Here is a 16,340-nt window from a genome sequence, read left to right on the forward strand (position 1 = left end):
ACAAAGACAGAGAGCAGACAGGGGCACGCTCTCAGGACTGATCCTGGGCATGCTGTGGTGCCAGCAGGATGACAGACAGGGCTGCTGGCAGGGCCTGGGCTCACACAGTGCCCTGTCCAGGGGCTGGCTCTGCACGGCTAGCCCTCAGGGGCTTCCCCAGCAGTCCAGGTGGGAGCAGGGCCCCATGACCCCACCGCAGGCAGAGGCTGCTGAAGGCTGTGTTTGCCCCAGTGGGATCAGCACCTGTGGCTGCACCATCCTCTCTGCACAGGTGCTGAAGTCACTCAACAAGACGTACAAAATGCTGAAGAGGAGGCCGGTCACCGTGGACCTGGACCCCAAGGCTGTGACCTGCGATGAGCTGTTTGGGATCATCCATCCAGCCACACGGGAATGGAAGGATGGTGAGAAACCAGTGCTGTGAGCTCAGTTTATGGGACATGAGGTGCAATGGGAAGACTTTTCCTTGGGCCTCTTTCCTGGAATGGGAGGGAGAAGGAACGTGTTTCATGGGAGCACCAATCCCATGAAAGCGGCTGTGTGTGAAGAGGAACAACCTGAGTCTCTCTGTGGGGCAGGCCTGTTCTCCACAGCAATGCGTGACCTGGCCAACATCACACATGATGGGCCCAAATGGATCATCCTTGATGGAGACATTGATCCCATGTGGATCGAGTCCTTGAACACAGTCATGGATGACAATAAGGTTGGTGCCATCACACCCCAGGGGCTTTGCTCATCTCTGATCTCGGGTGGACCAGCTTCAGACATCCCCCACAACGAGCCACTTCCCCCAGGTTCTCACCTTGGCCAGCAACGAGCGCATCCCCCTCACTCCAACCATGCGGCTCATCTTCGAGATCAGCCACCTGCGCACGGCCACGCCGGCCACCGTGTCCCGGGCTGGGATCCTCTACATCAACCCCGCAGACCTGGGCTGGAGCCCGTGAGCTGGGCGGGGAAGGGGAAGGGGAAGGGGAAGGGGAAGGGGAAGGGGAAGGGGAAGGGGAAGGGGAAGGGGAAGGGGAAGGGGAAGGGAAAACTTGCTGCAGCCCTGTTTGTCTCTCCCACAGCATTGTGGCCAGCTGGATTGAGACAAGGACAGTGAAGTCTGAGAAGGCTGCTCTGATGATCCTCTTTGACAAGTACCTGCCACCATGCCTGGAGAAGCTCAAGTCTGAGTTCAAGACAATCACCCCTGTTCCTGACGTCACGGCCATACAGACAGTTCTGTCCCTGCTAGAATGTTTTCTGACACCACAGAATGTCCCACCAGACTCACCCCGGGAGCAATACGAGCTCTTCTTCGTCTTTGCCTGCATCTGGGCCTTTGGTGGGGCCTTGTTCCAGGACCAGGTACAGCCAAGGGACTGCCCAGCACCTGCCACCCTTCTCTGCATCCCATCCTGTGGCTGGGGTCTGAGTGTCTCTCTTTTGTCCTCCAGCTGGTGGATCACCGCCAGCAGTTCAGCAAGTGGTGGCTGTCGGAATTTAAAGCCGTCAAGTTTCCTAATCAGGGGACAGTTTTTGACTATTACATTCATCCACAAACGAAGACATTCAATCTCTGGGATGAAAGAGTGCCAGAGTTCGAGCTCGACCCCGACATCCCCTTACAGGTATTTCCCACAAGCACTGTGTTTGTTTGACTGTCGCTCCACAGTCTTCCCCTCAGCAATGTGTGGAGCATCATCAGGATTCAGACTGGTAGCACCCATCAAACCTGATGGCTTCCAGTGATTCTCTTTACCCCAGAGAAGCCTCAGGCAAGGGCTGTGAGTTCCACGTCTCCTCCACCTTCAGACTAACCTGCAGCTTCAGAGAGTCTCGCAAAATAGCTGTGACTATTACCTGAGTGCAAAATGTCCTTTAGCACTCCATTTGTGTTTCCTACAGTGGCATCTTGCGGGGGCTGTCTAAGCTGTCAGGAAAAAGGGCGAGGAGCTGTGGCTGTGTGGTGGTTTCAGGAGTTGTCCATGTTGTTCCGTGTAATAACTTGGTTTGGGTCAGAAAGTCTTTAGAACAACAGAGCACATAAGACATGTTGCTTTAGAGAGGGACCAGGTTTGCCTGCAGAGAGCACTGTCTGCTGGAGCTGCCAGGAGCGCTGTGCAGGGCTCTGGCAGTGCCAGGGCAATGCAGAACTGACAGAGCCTCTCCCCAGGCGGCCGTGGTGCACACCACAGAGACCATTCGCCTCCGCTACTTCATGGACCTGCTGATGGAGAAGCAGCGGCCGGTGATGCTGGTGGGGAATGCAGGGACGGGAAAATCAGTCCTGATGTGGGACAAGCTGGAAGCACTCGGCACAGATGAATATTTGGTGCAGTCTGTGCCCCTCAACTTCTACACAACCTCGGCCATGCTGCAGGGTAAGGCTCGCAGAGCCAGCAGCTGGCCCCACACTGGGCTGTGCCGCAGGGTCCTACAGTGCTGACCCCCACCCACCTACTCCTCTCACTGCAGCCGTCCTTGAGAAACCCCTGGAGAAGAAATCTGGGAGAGTTTTTGGTCCACCTGGCACCAGAAGGCTGATCTACTTCATCGATGACATGAACATGCCAGAGGTGGACAAGTACGGCACTGTGGCACCACACACGCTTATTCGGCAGCACCTGGACCATGGGCACTGGTGGGTGCTGGAGGGGCATGGCACGATGGGGGGAACCTGTCCCCATCCCTGGGGAAAGTGTCATGGTGCTGGTCCCCGCACAGGTACGACAGGAACAAACTGACCCTGAAGGACATTCGCAATTGCCAGTACGTGGCCTGCATGAACCCGACCGCGGGGTCCTTCACCATCGACCCACGGCTGCAGGTGGGCAGGGCCCGGGGCACGGCTCTGCCTGGCACATTCACCCTCCAGGCACCGAAGCCCAGAGGGTGGAATGAGGCAGGGGACCCTGCAGTGCCAGCTGGCTGCATCAGCCCCCGTGGGACCAAGTGCCCACGTCCGTTTCTGCCCTTTCTGCAGCGCCACTTCTGCGTGCTCGCCGTGTGCTTCCCCAGCCGCGAGGCTCTGAGCACCGTGTATGGCACCATCCTGCAGCAGCACCTGGCCCGTCACAATGTGCCAATGCCGCTCCAGAAGATGCAGCCCAAGCTGGTGGCAGCAGCGCTGGGTGAGCCTTTGCCACACTGGGGTGGGACGAGCCCCTGGGGAATGCCCTGCTCAGGGGCCTCAGGAACCTGAGCCTGCTCACCGCCCTGTCCTGCCAACAGCCCTGCACCAGAAGGTTGCCGCCAACTTTCTGCCAACAGCCATCAAGTTCCACTATATCTTCAACCTGCGGGACCTCTCCAACATATTCCAGGTATGGGAGAGCTGTTTCTTCTAAACCATCCTTGTTCCTCCCTTTCCTGATCCCACATCCTTGCAGCATGCAGCATCCCTGAAAAGGGCCTTGACCTCTCCCCAGAGCAAACCTTTGCAATCAGCTCTGAGCAGCACTAAAGTAACGCTAAGGGCTGTGGGATTTGTTTGTCAGGGGCTGCTCTTCTCCACCCCTGATTGCCTGAAAACCCCCGTGGACCTGGTGCGCCTCTGGCTCCACGAAGCAGAGAGGGTGTATGGAGACAAGCTTGTCGATGAAGAGGATCAGTACAGCTTCAAGAAGGTGATGGCCGACATCAGCAAAGCCTCCTTTCAAGTGAGTTGTGCTGAAAAGTAGGGTGCTCCAGCCCAGTGGTGCCCCCAGGTGCCCCACAGCTGAGCCCCACAGCTGGAATTGCCTCTCCCAGGAGATCAATGAAGAGCTGATGTTCGCCAAGCCCAACATCTACTGCCACTTTGCCCAGGGCATGGATGAGTCCAAGTACATGCCAGTGACAAGCTGGGCATCTCTGAGTAACCTGCTAGGGGAAGCCCTGGACAGCTACAATGAGGTGAATGCAGCGATGAATCTGGTGAGTGCCTGTGGCAGGCAGGTCTGCCCTGAAAACATGGGACTGCAGCACGGCACTGCTTGGTTGGGTTGGTACATTATGGGGCATTCACTGCTCTTTCTGCCCTGATCCAGAACACCAAACCTTCCCCTCCTGTTTTCTTCAGGTGCTCTTTGAAGACGCAGTGTCTCACATTTGCAGAATTAGCCGGATCTTGGAGTCTCCTCGGGGCAACGCACTGCTGGTGGGGGTGGGAGGCAGTGGGAAGCAGAGCCTGGCACGGCTGGCAGCTCACATCAGCAACCTGAGCGTGTTCCAGATCACGCTGAGGAAAGGCTACGGCATCCCAGACCTGAAGGTAGGAGCAGCTTTGGACCCTGCCTCAGTGCCACCTGCTTGGGGCTGGGTCCTGCACCTGCAGTGATGGCACCTGGGGGGGCTCACGAGGCTCTGCTCTCCTTGTGACACTGTGTTTGCACACGAGGATCCACAGGTGACACCCTGAGTCCTGCCCCAAGGGGCCGCAGTGCTTCCCAGCCAAGCATGGGCAGGAGCTACTGGTGACGGTGGTGTGGGCGGTGGTGTGGGCAGCCCTGGTGCTGGACCTGTGCCTGGGCAGAGCACCTGGCACCAGCTCCTTCCCAAAGGCTCCCTTCCAGCTCTCTGGGGCAGCCCAGGGCTGCTCCAAACTGGTCACTTTAGAGAGCACCTCATGGGGGTTGAACTGGGGGGTGACAGTTTCTCTCTGTCCCAGCTGGACCTTGCCTCCCAGTACATCAAAGCAGCTGTGAAGAACATCCCCGGCGTGTTCCTGATGACAGACTCCCAGGTGGCTGAAGAATCATTCCTGGTTGTGATCAATGATTTCTTGGCGTCTGGGGAGGTGCCAGGCCTCTTTCAGGATAATGACCTGGAAACCATCATCGGGTCTATGAGGCCTCAAGTGAAGTCCCTTGGATTGGAGGATACAAAGGAAAACTGCTGGAAATTATTTATAGAAAAAGTCAGGCGCCAGTTAAAGGTGGGTGTTTGCTCTCCAGGTTAATTTGTCTGTGCCCCTGATTTGCCCCATCCAAAACCCCTTTGCAACAGGCCACAGAACACCGAGGTTTCATCCCAGGATGCTGGGTTTAAGCAAAAGGTGTTGTCAGAGACTCCCCAGGTGCCCCCAGCCCCAGAGGCGTGGGGCAGAACCGCTCTGGGGGCAGAGTGGGTCAGTGGCTTCCCCAGCCACAGACCACGCTGGGCACTCCCAGGGAAACCCACAGGAGCACTGACCTCAGCTGCTGACTGCAGGCACCAAAGGGAACCCAGTTCCCGCCCTGGTGAGAGTCAACAGGAAGGCAGCAAAGCTCAGGTCTGCAGCAGAACCTTTGCAGTCATGTGGAGCCCCCAGAGACACTGCCCCCACCCTGGCAGCAGGGGCACCCCACTCAGGCACTGCTGTTGTGCCCCAGGTTGTCCTCTGCTTCTCCCCCGTGGGCTCAACCCTGCGTGTGCGGGCCAGGAGGTTCCCAGCTGTGGTCAACTGCACGGCCATCGACTGGTTCCACGAGTGGCCGGAGGACGCTCTCGTGTCCGTCAGCAGCAGGTTCCTGGAGGAAACACCAGACATCGAGGTGAGCTGGCATCCAGCACAGCTGCTGTCCTAGGGCACCAGGGATCCCAGGCTGCACTGAGCAGTGAACTCTGCTGCTCTCTGTGCTTAGTGTGCCCAGGAATGGGGGTCTGGTATGACCCAGAGGGCTGGGAACAGCAAGCTAGGAATTGGTCTGGGATAAGTTTACAGCTGGTTCCAGCCTCAGAGCCTGCAGCCTGTGCTGTGCTGGTGAGGATGAGCCCTCCCTTTCCATTCTGTCCTTAAAACACCACCCTCACAGGCAACAGCCCAGGGACAGCAGCTCCTCCCCACACAGGGATGTCAGGGACAGAGCTGGGCATGGGAACCAGCACCAGTGCCTTTACCACCAGCTCTATCTCAGCTCTGCGTTGTGCTGCTGATGAAAGGGGTCACTTTGCTCTGGCCTCTGTGGCTGCACACAGAGCCAGCCTTGCAGGAGGGCTCAGTGCAGCCACTGCACACCACATTCACCCGCTGCAGCAGCTCCTGTCTGTGCTCTCTGTGCAGCCAGAGGTCAAGGCCTCCATCAGCCAGTTCATGTCCTTCGTCCACACAAGCTCAAAGGAGATGTCCAAGACCTACCTGGCCGTGGAGAGACGCTATAACTACACCACGCCAAAGACCTTCCTGGAGCAGATAAAGCTCTACCAGAACCTGCTGGCAGATAAAAGGAGCATGCTCTCCGGCAGCATCGACAGGCTGGAGAAGGGGCTGATGAAGCTGCGGAGCACAGCATCACAGGTGCCTGCCCACAGCCTCTCTTGTGCATCAGGCCTGTTCTGGGTCTGGCACAGGGTGGGAGAGCAGGCACATCCCTGCAGGATGGTCACAGTGTCTGTGAGGTCCCCAAGCCCCATACCAAGACACTGCTGCTCCACCAGGCAGGGCTTGGCAGGATCAGCCCTTTTATCTGCTCTGTTTCTTCCCTCATTGAGGTGGACGACCTGAAAGCCATGCTGGCAGTCCAGGAGATAGAGCTGAAGCAGAAGAACGAGGACACAGACAAACTGATCCACGTGGTGGGTGTTGAGACAGAGAAGGTCAGCAAGGAGAAAGCCATTGCTGATGAGGAGGAGCTGAAGGTCGAGGCCATCAACAAGGTGCAAAGTGCTGAGCTGGTGTCCAATGTGGGACAGCAGCGTGAGCTCTGTGGTTACAGCCACTTACCCCGTGCCATGTCCTCCCTCCCCAGATGGTGGCTGAGAAGCAACGAGCCTGTGCGAGCGACCTGGCAGAAGCAGAGGTGGTGCTCTCGGCCGCCCGCGAGGCCCTCGACACGCTCAACAAGGTGGGTGACCTCTCGGGGGGCAGCAGGTGCCCAGCCAGGGCCGGCAGCCCTGGGCCAGGGGCATGCTCAGTGGCCCTGTGGTCCCTCTCCAGTACAACCTGACGGAGCTGAAGTCCTTTGGGGCCCCACCACCAGAGGTAGTGAATGTGATGGCAGCTGTGTTGATTCTGACGGCCGAAAATGGCAAGATTCCAAAGGACAAGAGCTGGACAGCAGGAAAAGTCAAGATAGGAAAAGCAGACACTTTCCTTGCAAGCTTAAAAAACTATGATGGGGAAAACATCCCTGAGGCCTGTCTCAAGGCATTTGAGTGAGTCCACGGCTGGTTCCTACCCCTTCACAGCCCCTGCCAGCAGCTGCCCTGGCAGGGCGGCCAGGGGGGACGCAGAGCCCAGCAGGGTTCAGGGACAGGAGTGGGATGCAGGCGCTGGCCCTGCTCTCCCACGCTGCCACCCAGAGGCAGCCCGGGAGGAGAGGGACGGGCTGCCGGCAGCTCCACAGCACGGCTGTCCTCCCGCTCCAGGCCCTACCGGAACGACCCCAGCTTTAATCCTGAGTTCATCAAGTCCAAGTCAACGGCCGCAGCAGGGCTGTGCTCCTGGTGCCTCAACATGGTGCGCTTCTACGAGGTGCACTGCACGGTGAAGCCCAAGAGACAGGCAGTGGCCGATGCTGATGCCGAGCTGGCAGAGGCGCAGGCGAGGCTGAGTAAAATTAAGAGCAAAATTGTGGTAAGTGTGTGTCCCCACAGCCCCCAGCCACGAGCCCCTCAGTCACCAGATGAACAAAAGAACTCCATGAACCCAGAGCCCAGCCCAAGCACTGTGCTGGGCAGGAGATGCTGCAGAGCTCTGGGACCATGGAGCCTCCCATCTGGGCAGGGAATAGCTCTAAGGCTGTTCTCTTCCAAAGGCCCTGAATCAAAATCTGGCGACTCTCACTGCTCAGTTTGAGAAAGCCACAGCAGAGAAGATCAAATGCCAGCAGGAGGCTGATGAAACCAACAAAGTCATCAACTTGGCAAACAGGTACCACGCAAACACTGGCTCTGAAGCATCAGGGCAGGCTGCTGCTCCCAGGCATCGCCTAGTGGCCCTGACACCAAGGCCATGGGAGCAGCAGAGCCCCCCATACCCTCCCCAAATTAAACAATTCTGAGATTAATTGGGCCAGACATTCAGGGGGGAGGCAGCCATGGAGATGTTTGGTGACAACGGCCCAGGTCACCATGGCTGAGTTGCCACCCAGCCCTGGCCTGGTCACAGCACCAGCACCATCCCCTCCTACCCCTAGGCTCGTTGGGGGCCTGGCATCCGAAAACGTCCGCTGGGCTGAGTCAGTGGAGGAGCTCAGAGAGCAGGAGAAGACGCTGTGCGGAGACGTGCTGCTGGTCTCCGCCTTCGTGTCCTACATCGGATATTTTACCAAGAAGTACAGGGCTGAGCTTCTGGAGAAGCACTGGGTCCCCTTCCTCCAGGGGCAGTCGGTGAGGGGCCGCAGGTTCCACCTCAGAGTGCCTTTCCCCGTGCCCTGCACCACCGGGGGCTCCCACGCCTCCGCGCCAGGCACCCAACAGCCCCTCCCGGCAGGTGCCCATCCCTATCACCCCGGACCTGGACCCCCTCAGCCTCCTGACAGACTCTGCCGATGTGGCTGCCTGGAACAACCAGGGGCTGCCCAGCGACCGCACCTCCACCGAGAACGCGGCCATCCTCTGCAGCACCCAGCGCTGGCCGCTGCTCGTGGACGCCCAGCTGCAGGGCGGCAAGTGGATCAAGAACAAATTTGGGGAGGACCTGCAGATCGTCCGCCTGGGCCAGAAAAGGTGGGCCAGGGGCTGTGGGGTGGGCACAGGCCCAGGCTGCACCGGCTCCCCTTTCCCTGCCATCGAAGGGTGCAGAGTCAGGGCAATCACGTCCCCATCAGAGCCGGAGGACCCAAGGGCAGCAGCCCTGACCGTGTACCCGACACTTCCAAAAGCTCTGTGGGGGCCAGGACTGGCAGAGCACAACGGGGTCCCGACAGGGCACAGTGGGTGGAAAGCACTCTGTGAGCCCCCCACAGCAGCCCAAGCCCCCCACAGTGCACAGGCTTGCCACAGACACCTCCCCTGTCCCCCCTCAGATACCTGGACATCATTGCCCAGGCGGTCTCTGAAGGACAGACGCTGCTGATCGAGGACATCGGGGAGACGATAGAGGCAGTGCTGGACCCGCTGCTGGGCAGGACCTTCAAGGGCAGGTCAGCACACCCCAATGCTCAGGGGTTTCACCTGCCCCAAGCAGCCACTGCTGCCCCAACCTGCTGCTAGATGAACCTTCACTGTGGGCAGCTTGGGAGCCTGATCCTTCTTTTGCTTTGGCCACATCTCCCAGTGCTCTCCAGTATGTCCCGTGGAGGACACCTGTACTGAATGTGGCCTGGTCCTTGGCATCCAGTTCATTTAGTGACTCAAGGACATGTTCCCTGGGACACCTGCCATATGGCATGAAAAGCTGGAAGGGGAACTGCACCCTAGAGGCCATGAAGGGCTGTGGCAGGGCAGTCTCCAGCTCCTGTTCCTCCATCCTTGCCCTGCCAGGTCTGGTTTGGTACTTCTGCCCTTGCTGTGCCTTTTCCCAACCAAAGAAATTCATCCCAAGTGGCCAGGAACAGCACACAGGCTGAGGGCATCTGTCTGATGAATTACTGCCCAGTGTGTGGGGATTAATTTGTTTAATTAACTGAACAGATACATTAGGATTGGAGATAAAGAAGTAGAGTATAACCAGCAGTTCCGCCTAATCCTGCACACCCGATGTTTCAACCCGCACTATAAGCCAGAGGTGCAGGCTCAGTGCACTCTCATCAACTTCTTGGTGACACGGGAGGGCTTGGAGGACCAGCTGCTGGCTGCTGTGGTGGCCCGGGAGCGGCCGGACCTGGAGGCCCTGAAGGTACAGGGGTTAGGGGGGTGGTTAGAGGGGTGGGGAGGCCCTGAAGGTACAGGGGTTAGGGGGGTGGTTAGAGGGGTGGGGAGGCCCTGAAGGTACAGGGGTTAGGGAGGTGGTTAGAGGGGTGGGGAGGCCCTGAAGGTACAGGGGTTAGGGGGGTGGTTAGAGGGGTGGGGAGGCTGGGGCACTGCAGAGGGTTTGGGCAGGGAGCGTGAGAGCTCCCCTCTGTGCCCGCTGCTGTTGGTTGTGAGCCAAGGAAGCCCTGAGCAGACCCTGCAGCTGCAGGTCCCCACAGCCAGCACTGCCTGGGCACGCTCATCACCTCACCCTGGAGTGATGCTGGGACCCAGCAGGGCCACATCCACCTTCCCTCGCACCAGGGTGGCCCTATGACAGCAGGACTGGTGCCAGCCCTCTGGTGTACCTCTCGAGTGACACATCCCTGGGTGCCGCTGTTGCAGGCAAGCCTGACGAAGAGCCAGAACGAGTTCAAGATCAGGCTGAAGGAGCTGGAGGACTCCCTGCTCGCCCGGCTGTCAGCTGCTGGGGGAGATTTCCTGCGGGACACAGCACTGGTGGAGAACCTGGAGATAACAAAGCGCACAGCCAAGGAAATTGAGGAAAAGGTAAATGTGCTCGCTAGAGCTGCTGCCACATGCAGAGGGACATCTCGGCTGGGCACGAAGCAGGAGGGTGGGCACTGCTTTGGTGTGTGATGGGGTTCTGGTAACACCCACCCCCCTGCACCTCCAGGTAAAAGAAGCTAAAGTCACTGAAGTACAAATAAACGTTGCGAGAGAGAACTACCGGCCAGCAGCAGAGCGAGCATCCCTGCTGTACTTCATCCTGAGTGACCTCTGCAAGATCAACCCCATCTACCAGTTCTCTCTCAAGGTAGACGGGGAGTGAGGAGGGACAGAGATGTTCTGTGGGTGGGACAGAGTTGGGGGAGCACAGAGATTCGGTGTTTCAGCTTCAATGCTGCTGACAAGACCCCAGCACCACATGCTGATGCCTGCTGGGATCTTCCTCAGGCCTTCAACGGGGTCTTTGAGAAAGCCATCCAGCGAGCAGTCCCCAGCGACGACACCCGGGAAAGGGTGATCAACCTGACAGACCAGATCACCTTCTCAGTCTATGTGTACACTGCTCAGGGCCTCTTTGAGAGAGACAAACTCATCTTCCTGGCCCAGGTTGCCTTCCAGGTAATCCCTCCTGCTGTACAACAGGCATTCATGTGGCTTTAGACAGCTTGTTCTCTTACTCTGGTGCTGCTGTGGATGCTCAGAGCCTCTCGCCCCTCACACTGGGGCCGTGGGCGTTGGGTGGCTCTGAGGCTGCACTCCCAACTCTCAGGTCCTGGCCCTCAAGAAGGAAGTGAACCCAGCAGAGCTGGACTTTCTCCTGCGCTTCCCTTCCAAGACTGGTGTCACGTCCCCTGTGGACTTCCTGCAGAACCAGAACTGGGGTGCTGTCAAGGTGGGTCTGTGCAGTCACCCACTGCGCCAAGGCAATGCCAGCACAGCCCCTACTGCAGCGAGCCTGGGGTCACCTGCAGAGGGTCCCTGGGGATGAGCAGAGCCCAGGAGTGATTTAGTCCTTTTCTGTGGAACCTGAAGGCACTTTCAGAAATGGAAGAGTTCACCAGCCTGGAGAATGACATTGAGAGCTCAGCAAAGCGATGGAAAAGGTTTGTGGAGATGGAGGCACCAGAGAACGAGGTGTTCCCCATGGACTGGAAGAACAAGTCAGCCCTGCAGAAGCTGTGTGTGCTGCGGTGCCTGCGCCCTGACAGGATGACCTATGCCATCAGGTACCTGGTGTCCAGCACAGGGCTCTCCTGCAAGAGCCCCAGAGTGTCACCACTCCAGCTGCAGCCAGGGGCTGTTCCCATCTCACAGGATGGTTCTATTTTTCTGTAGGAAATTTGTGGAAGAGAAAATGGGAAGCAAGTATGTGAAAGGAAGGAGCATTGATTTCTCTGAGGTGTACAAGGAGAGCAGCCCCTCCTCGCCCATGTTCTTCATCCTCTCCCCTGGTGTTGACCCGCTGAAGGACGTGGAGGCACTGGGTGAGGCACTGCCCACCCAGACTGGCACCAGCCCTGCTGGCCAAGCAGCCAGAGCTGCACAGACCCACTCAGTACTGATACTGACAGCAGACATTCCCCTCGCAGGCACGAGGCTGGGATTCACCATTGACAACGGGAAGATCCACAACGTATCCCTGGGGCAAGGCCAGGAGGTGGTGGCAGAGCATGCCATGGAGGTGGCAGCTGCCAAGGGCCACTGGGTCATCCTGCAGGTGCGTGGGGGCAGTGGGGCACAGCACAGGGCGCACTGCCCTGATGGCAGCTGGACACACCAGGGCACACAGTCCTGCCAGTGTCCAGGCACAGCATGCAGGGTCACCGTGCTGGCGATGGCAGTGACACTGCCTGGGCTGGCTGGCTGTACCCAGTGCCTTCCCCCTGTGGAGCCACAGTAGGAATCAGCGTCGGGGGGAAGTGAGGTTCCCAAGGTGCAGAGAGTTTCTTTTGCAGAACATCCACCTAGTGGCCCGGTGGCTGGGCACGCTGGAGAAGCTGGTGGAGCACCACAGCCTAGAAAGCCACCCCGAGTACCGACTGTTCATGAGCGCCGAGCCAGCCCCCAGCCCCGAGACACACATCATCCCCCAGGGGCTGCTGGACAACTCCATCAAGATCACCAGCGAGCCGCCCACAGGCATGCGTGCCAACCTGCACGGTGCCCTGGACCTCTTCAACCAGGTACCCCCGTGCCACCCCTGCCCTCCCACAGCTGCCTCCTGGGGATGTTCTGGGCTCCAGGTACAGCTCATCCCCTCCTGGGCACCACAGGCCGAGCACCTCGGGGGTGTCTTTGCTGCCAGGGACACTGCACCTGGAGCCAGCCCTCGCCAGCACATCCTCCTGGAGTGCCCAGGGTCTCCCTGTGGCAGGGGTTTAGGGGTAACAAGAGCTGCCCGAGGGTTTCCAACACAAGGAAGTGCCAGGTTGCCAGTGCCTTTCCTGAGGCTGAACCTGGAGCTGCTGCAGCTTTGCCATCAACAAGCTGCCTCAGCAGGGCGTTGGGGTGTGAACTCCTAATTCCTTCATAAACAAATGAGTGCAAAAATTACCAACTAGGAAATCCTTAAAATACAATTGTGTGCCTTTTTTTCTAATGAACATTTTCAGTTCTCTTTTATCTATGAATGTTCTTCATGAGAGGGGCATCTGATAGCCATGTTCAGCTGCAACCCACCCTCACCAATCCTCTCCAGGAAACTCTGGAGCAGTGCAGCAAAGAGTCGGAGTTCAGGTGCATCCTGTTTGCCCTTTGCTACTTCCACGCCGCGGTGGCCGAGCGGCGCAGGTTCGGGACCCAGGGCTGGAACAGGTCCTACCCCTTCAACAACGGCGACCTAACCGTCTCTGTCAACGTCCTGCAGAACTACCTGGAGGCCAACGCCAAGGTGAGGATGACGAGGTGACTGCTCCTCAGCACAGCACACACTGCAACAATTGGCCTTGCTTAGAACATTCACCAGTTTGCAGCATAAACAGCATCTCATGAAGCCCAGGGCCAGGAGCAGCTCCTCTCCTGCTCCCTGCACGCTCAGGCAGGGGAAGGGGATGAGTATTTGGTCTGACAGATGGCTGAAAAAGGCATCAGGCTCCAGCCAGGCAAGTGCCTGCCCTGGCCCACCTGCCTGCCCTGACCCATGCCTTGGTGGTTGGTGGATGGTTCCACCTAAAAAGCTAAGCCTGCCCCAAGAATGCAGGTGCGGTGAGCAGGGCTGAGGTCTCACCTTTAGACCTGTCCTCACAGATGTGATCAGTTCTGGTTGGAAAAAAAGACAGGATTCAAACCACAGATGACTGTGTTCGTACTGGGACAAGGAGAAATCTGTGGGTGATCAAGAGACACCCCTCTTCCCAAGCTTCTGTGGGTCCAGGGACTATCACCTCCCTGCACAGGTCAATCCTGGAGCCATCACTCTGTGGTTGCATGGGGAACTCCTGGGGAGAGTCCCAGCTTGAGCCTCTCCCTGCAGGTCCCGTGGGATGACCTCCGGTACCTCTTTGGGGAGATCATGTACGGGGGGCACATCACGGATGACTGGGACCGCCGGCTGTGCCGCACCTACCTGAGCGAGTACGTGCAGCCCGAGATGCTGGACGGGGAGGTGTCCTTGGCTCCAGGGTTTATGATCCCTCCCCGCATGGATTACGAGGTAAGAAACATTGCAATTTGCTGTAGAAAACCCCTGCTCTGGAAAAATGGGCATGAGCCCACATTCCCTCTCGCTCACCAAGGGGAACGTAGGGAAAGAGTGTCAGTCCCCTGGAAAGGTGCAGATTTGCTGCAAAAGTAATTCCTGTGGTTGAGATGGAAAGGGAAAAACTTGGCTGAGATACAAGTTAAAAAAGAGCCTCTGTGCCCATGGGCAGGTGCCATGAAGGGCCCCAAGAGTGGTGATGGGTTTTCAAGGTTGCAGGGAACTTTGGGCTCCTTTGCCTGCGCTGCCAAGCTAAGGCTGGCCCTGACCCTGCACTCAGGCCTACCACCAGTACATCGATGACAACCTGCCAGGAGAGAGCCCCCACCTGTATGGGCTGCACCCCAATGCAGAGATGGGTTTCCTGACCGTCACCTCAGACAGGCTCTTCCGCACAGTGCTGGAGCTGCAGCCCAAGGAATCCGAGGCTGCTGGAGGCTCAGGTGTCTCCCGAGAGGAACAGGCGAGTCAAGTCCTTTATGGCAGAAATTAACTGACTTTTTTAAAGTGGGGGGAAGTAATCACGGTGGGGAAAAAACCTCTTAAGGGTGACAACTGAGAGGCTAGAGAGGGGAGGCAGATACAGGTCCGGAAACAACTGAGAGAGCAGGCCCCATAGCAGGAAGGAAGGGATAGCAGAGGGAGGGGAGAGGGGATTCCAGCCCTACTACAGCTTTTTAAGACCCAAGAGCAGTTAATAACAGAATGGAGTGTTAGTGACAGAGGAAGAGGTACAAAGAAACACCAGGGCAGAAAAAGGAAAACATCTTACCAACTTAATGAAATGGAACCTGCAGCACTTTTCTCTGGGCAAGAGCAGTTTATGGCATTCTCATTTCAGGTGAAGGCAGTCCTGGATGAAATCATCCAGCAGCTGCCAGACCCGTTCAACATGGAGGAGATGATGGGAAAGGCAAAGGAAAAAACCCCATACACGGTTGTAGCCCTCCAGGAGTGTGAAAGGATGAACATCCTGACCAACGAGATCAGGCGCTCGCTGAAGGAGCTGGACCTGGGACTGCAGGTACACAGCAGGCAGCTGCCTGGATCATCTCCCAGGATTCCAAAGCCCTCTCTGCCTTTGCTGCAGCTCCCACCCACCAAGCTGGGCCAGGCACAGCCGGGTAGCCCCAGCCTTCTGCTCCCTGAGCCCACGCACGTCCCTCAGGCTGTCCCACCACTGGCTGCAGGTGACACTGCCTGGACTTCTCTCTTTCTCAAAGGGAGAGCTGACGATTACATCCGAGATGGAAGAGCTGTCAAATGCTCTCTTCTACGACAGCGTTCCAGAATCATGGACACGTTATGCCTACCCCTCCCTCCTCAGCCTGGCCAACTGGTATGCGGACCTGCTCCTGCGGATCAGGGTGAGCAGAGTGCGTGTGGCTGTCAGAGCCTGGGGTGCCCCAGGACTCTCCCCACCAGTGCACTGCTTTATTGGTAACTGGTTTATTTCTCAGTGTCAATTTAACCAGCCTGAAGTACCTGAAAAGGGCTGTCACTCCAGGAATGGGAGCACAAGTCTGACCAGGGTTCCCATTGCAGTACATTACCTTAGCAAAAAAACACCAGCCCCCCCACCCCCATTACAACCCTGGGTGTCCTATAAAAATATTAATAAAACTGGCTTCGTTAAAAAATAACAGCAACATTTTCTGCACTTTGAATTCAGGGTTTCAGCTTCATTGCTGCAGGGTAATCTGCTGCTTATTCCTCCCACACCACCTCCAGCCAGTCTCCATTTTGCAGGATCAGCTGAAGCTTGGGTTACGCACAGCAAAGCATCAGCTCTGCCACAGTGTCCTGCAGCTCACAGCACGCCCTCCACCCTAAAGGACTCTGCTGGTTTATTTTCCAGGAACTGGAAGTCTGGTCAACAGATTTTGTGCTGCCTGCAACAGTGTGGCTGGCGGGATTCTTCAACCCCCAGTCCTTCCTCACAGCCATCATGCAGTCCACAGCCAGGAAAAAGCAATGGCCACTGGATAAGATGTGTCTGGCAGCAGATGTGACCAAAAAAACTCGCGAGGAAATAACATTTCCCCCTAGAGAAGGCTCCTACGTGCACGGGCTGTTCATGGAAGGTAAAAACTGCATCTCTGATGTGTTTCAGACATGGAGCAGGCCCAGCTCAGCCATTCTTCTCCCTCGTGCAGTGTCAGCACTTGCTGGCCAGTCTGCTCTGCCCCGCGCTGACAGCAGCTCAGAGCAGGGAGCCCTGGGTGCACCTGGGTCCACCTGGGTCCAAGCTCAGCCGCCAGCTGAGGGCAGCACTGCCCGGATCACACAGCCTTTCCAAACCAGAGATTTGTGGTTTAGCAATTCAGGC

General features: G+C 57.6%; 1 protein-coding gene across 1 annotated transcript in view; it reads left to right on the plus strand.

Moving 5' to 3' along the window:
• Positions 1-16,340, plus strand: part of DNAH17 (dynein axonemal heavy chain 17) — a 32,027-nt gene that overhangs the window by 14,799 nt on the left and 888 nt on the right. Inside the window, exons 40-78 of the mRNA XM_059864094.1 lie at positions 272-404; positions 579-706; positions 798-946; positions 1,074-1,356; positions 1,446-1,619; positions 2,165-2,372; positions 2,467-2,632; positions 2,716-2,818; positions 2,975-3,122; positions 3,223-3,314; positions 3,489-3,650; positions 3,742-3,906; positions 4,052-4,243; positions 4,640-4,906; positions 5,343-5,504; positions 6,014-6,247; positions 6,442-6,606; positions 6,699-6,794; positions 6,887-7,104; positions 7,318-7,525; positions 7,707-7,822; positions 8,088-8,280; positions 8,384-8,619; positions 8,919-9,035; positions 9,526-9,730; positions 10,189-10,353; positions 10,481-10,621; positions 10,762-10,932; positions 11,084-11,206; positions 11,347-11,540; positions 11,650-11,798; positions 11,904-12,031; positions 12,270-12,497; positions 13,013-13,204; positions 13,787-13,966; positions 14,292-14,474; positions 14,853-15,035; positions 15,235-15,378; positions 15,870-16,095. Coding sequence (XP_059720077.1) covers positions 272-404; positions 579-706; positions 798-946; positions 1,074-1,356; positions 1,446-1,619; positions 2,165-2,372; positions 2,467-2,632; positions 2,716-2,818; positions 2,975-3,122; positions 3,223-3,314; positions 3,489-3,650; positions 3,742-3,906; positions 4,052-4,243; positions 4,640-4,906; positions 5,343-5,504; positions 6,014-6,247; positions 6,442-6,606; positions 6,699-6,794; positions 6,887-7,104; positions 7,318-7,525; positions 7,707-7,822; positions 8,088-8,280; positions 8,384-8,619; positions 8,919-9,035; positions 9,526-9,730; positions 10,189-10,353; positions 10,481-10,621; positions 10,762-10,932; positions 11,084-11,206; positions 11,347-11,540; positions 11,650-11,798; positions 11,904-12,031; positions 12,270-12,497; positions 13,013-13,204; positions 13,787-13,966; positions 14,292-14,474; positions 14,853-15,035; positions 15,235-15,378; positions 15,870-16,095 — 6,727 coding nt within the window. The remainder of the gene's footprint in view (positions 1-271; positions 405-578; positions 707-797; positions 947-1,073; positions 1,357-1,445; positions 1,620-2,164; positions 2,373-2,466; positions 2,633-2,715; positions 2,819-2,974; positions 3,123-3,222; positions 3,315-3,488; positions 3,651-3,741; positions 3,907-4,051; positions 4,244-4,639; positions 4,907-5,342; positions 5,505-6,013; positions 6,248-6,441; positions 6,607-6,698; positions 6,795-6,886; positions 7,105-7,317; positions 7,526-7,706; positions 7,823-8,087; positions 8,281-8,383; positions 8,620-8,918; positions 9,036-9,525; positions 9,731-10,188; positions 10,354-10,480; positions 10,622-10,761; positions 10,933-11,083; positions 11,207-11,346; positions 11,541-11,649; positions 11,799-11,903; positions 12,032-12,269; positions 12,498-13,012; positions 13,205-13,786; positions 13,967-14,291; positions 14,475-14,852; positions 15,036-15,234; positions 15,379-15,869; positions 16,096-16,340) is intronic.

The sequence above is a fragment of the Haemorhous mexicanus genome, chromosome 20 (assembly GCF_027477595.1).
Source record: "Haemorhous mexicanus isolate bHaeMex1 chromosome 20, bHaeMex1.pri, whole genome shotgun sequence".
Classification (NCBI taxonomy): Eukaryota; Metazoa; Chordata; class Aves; order Passeriformes; family Fringillidae; genus Haemorhous; species Haemorhous mexicanus.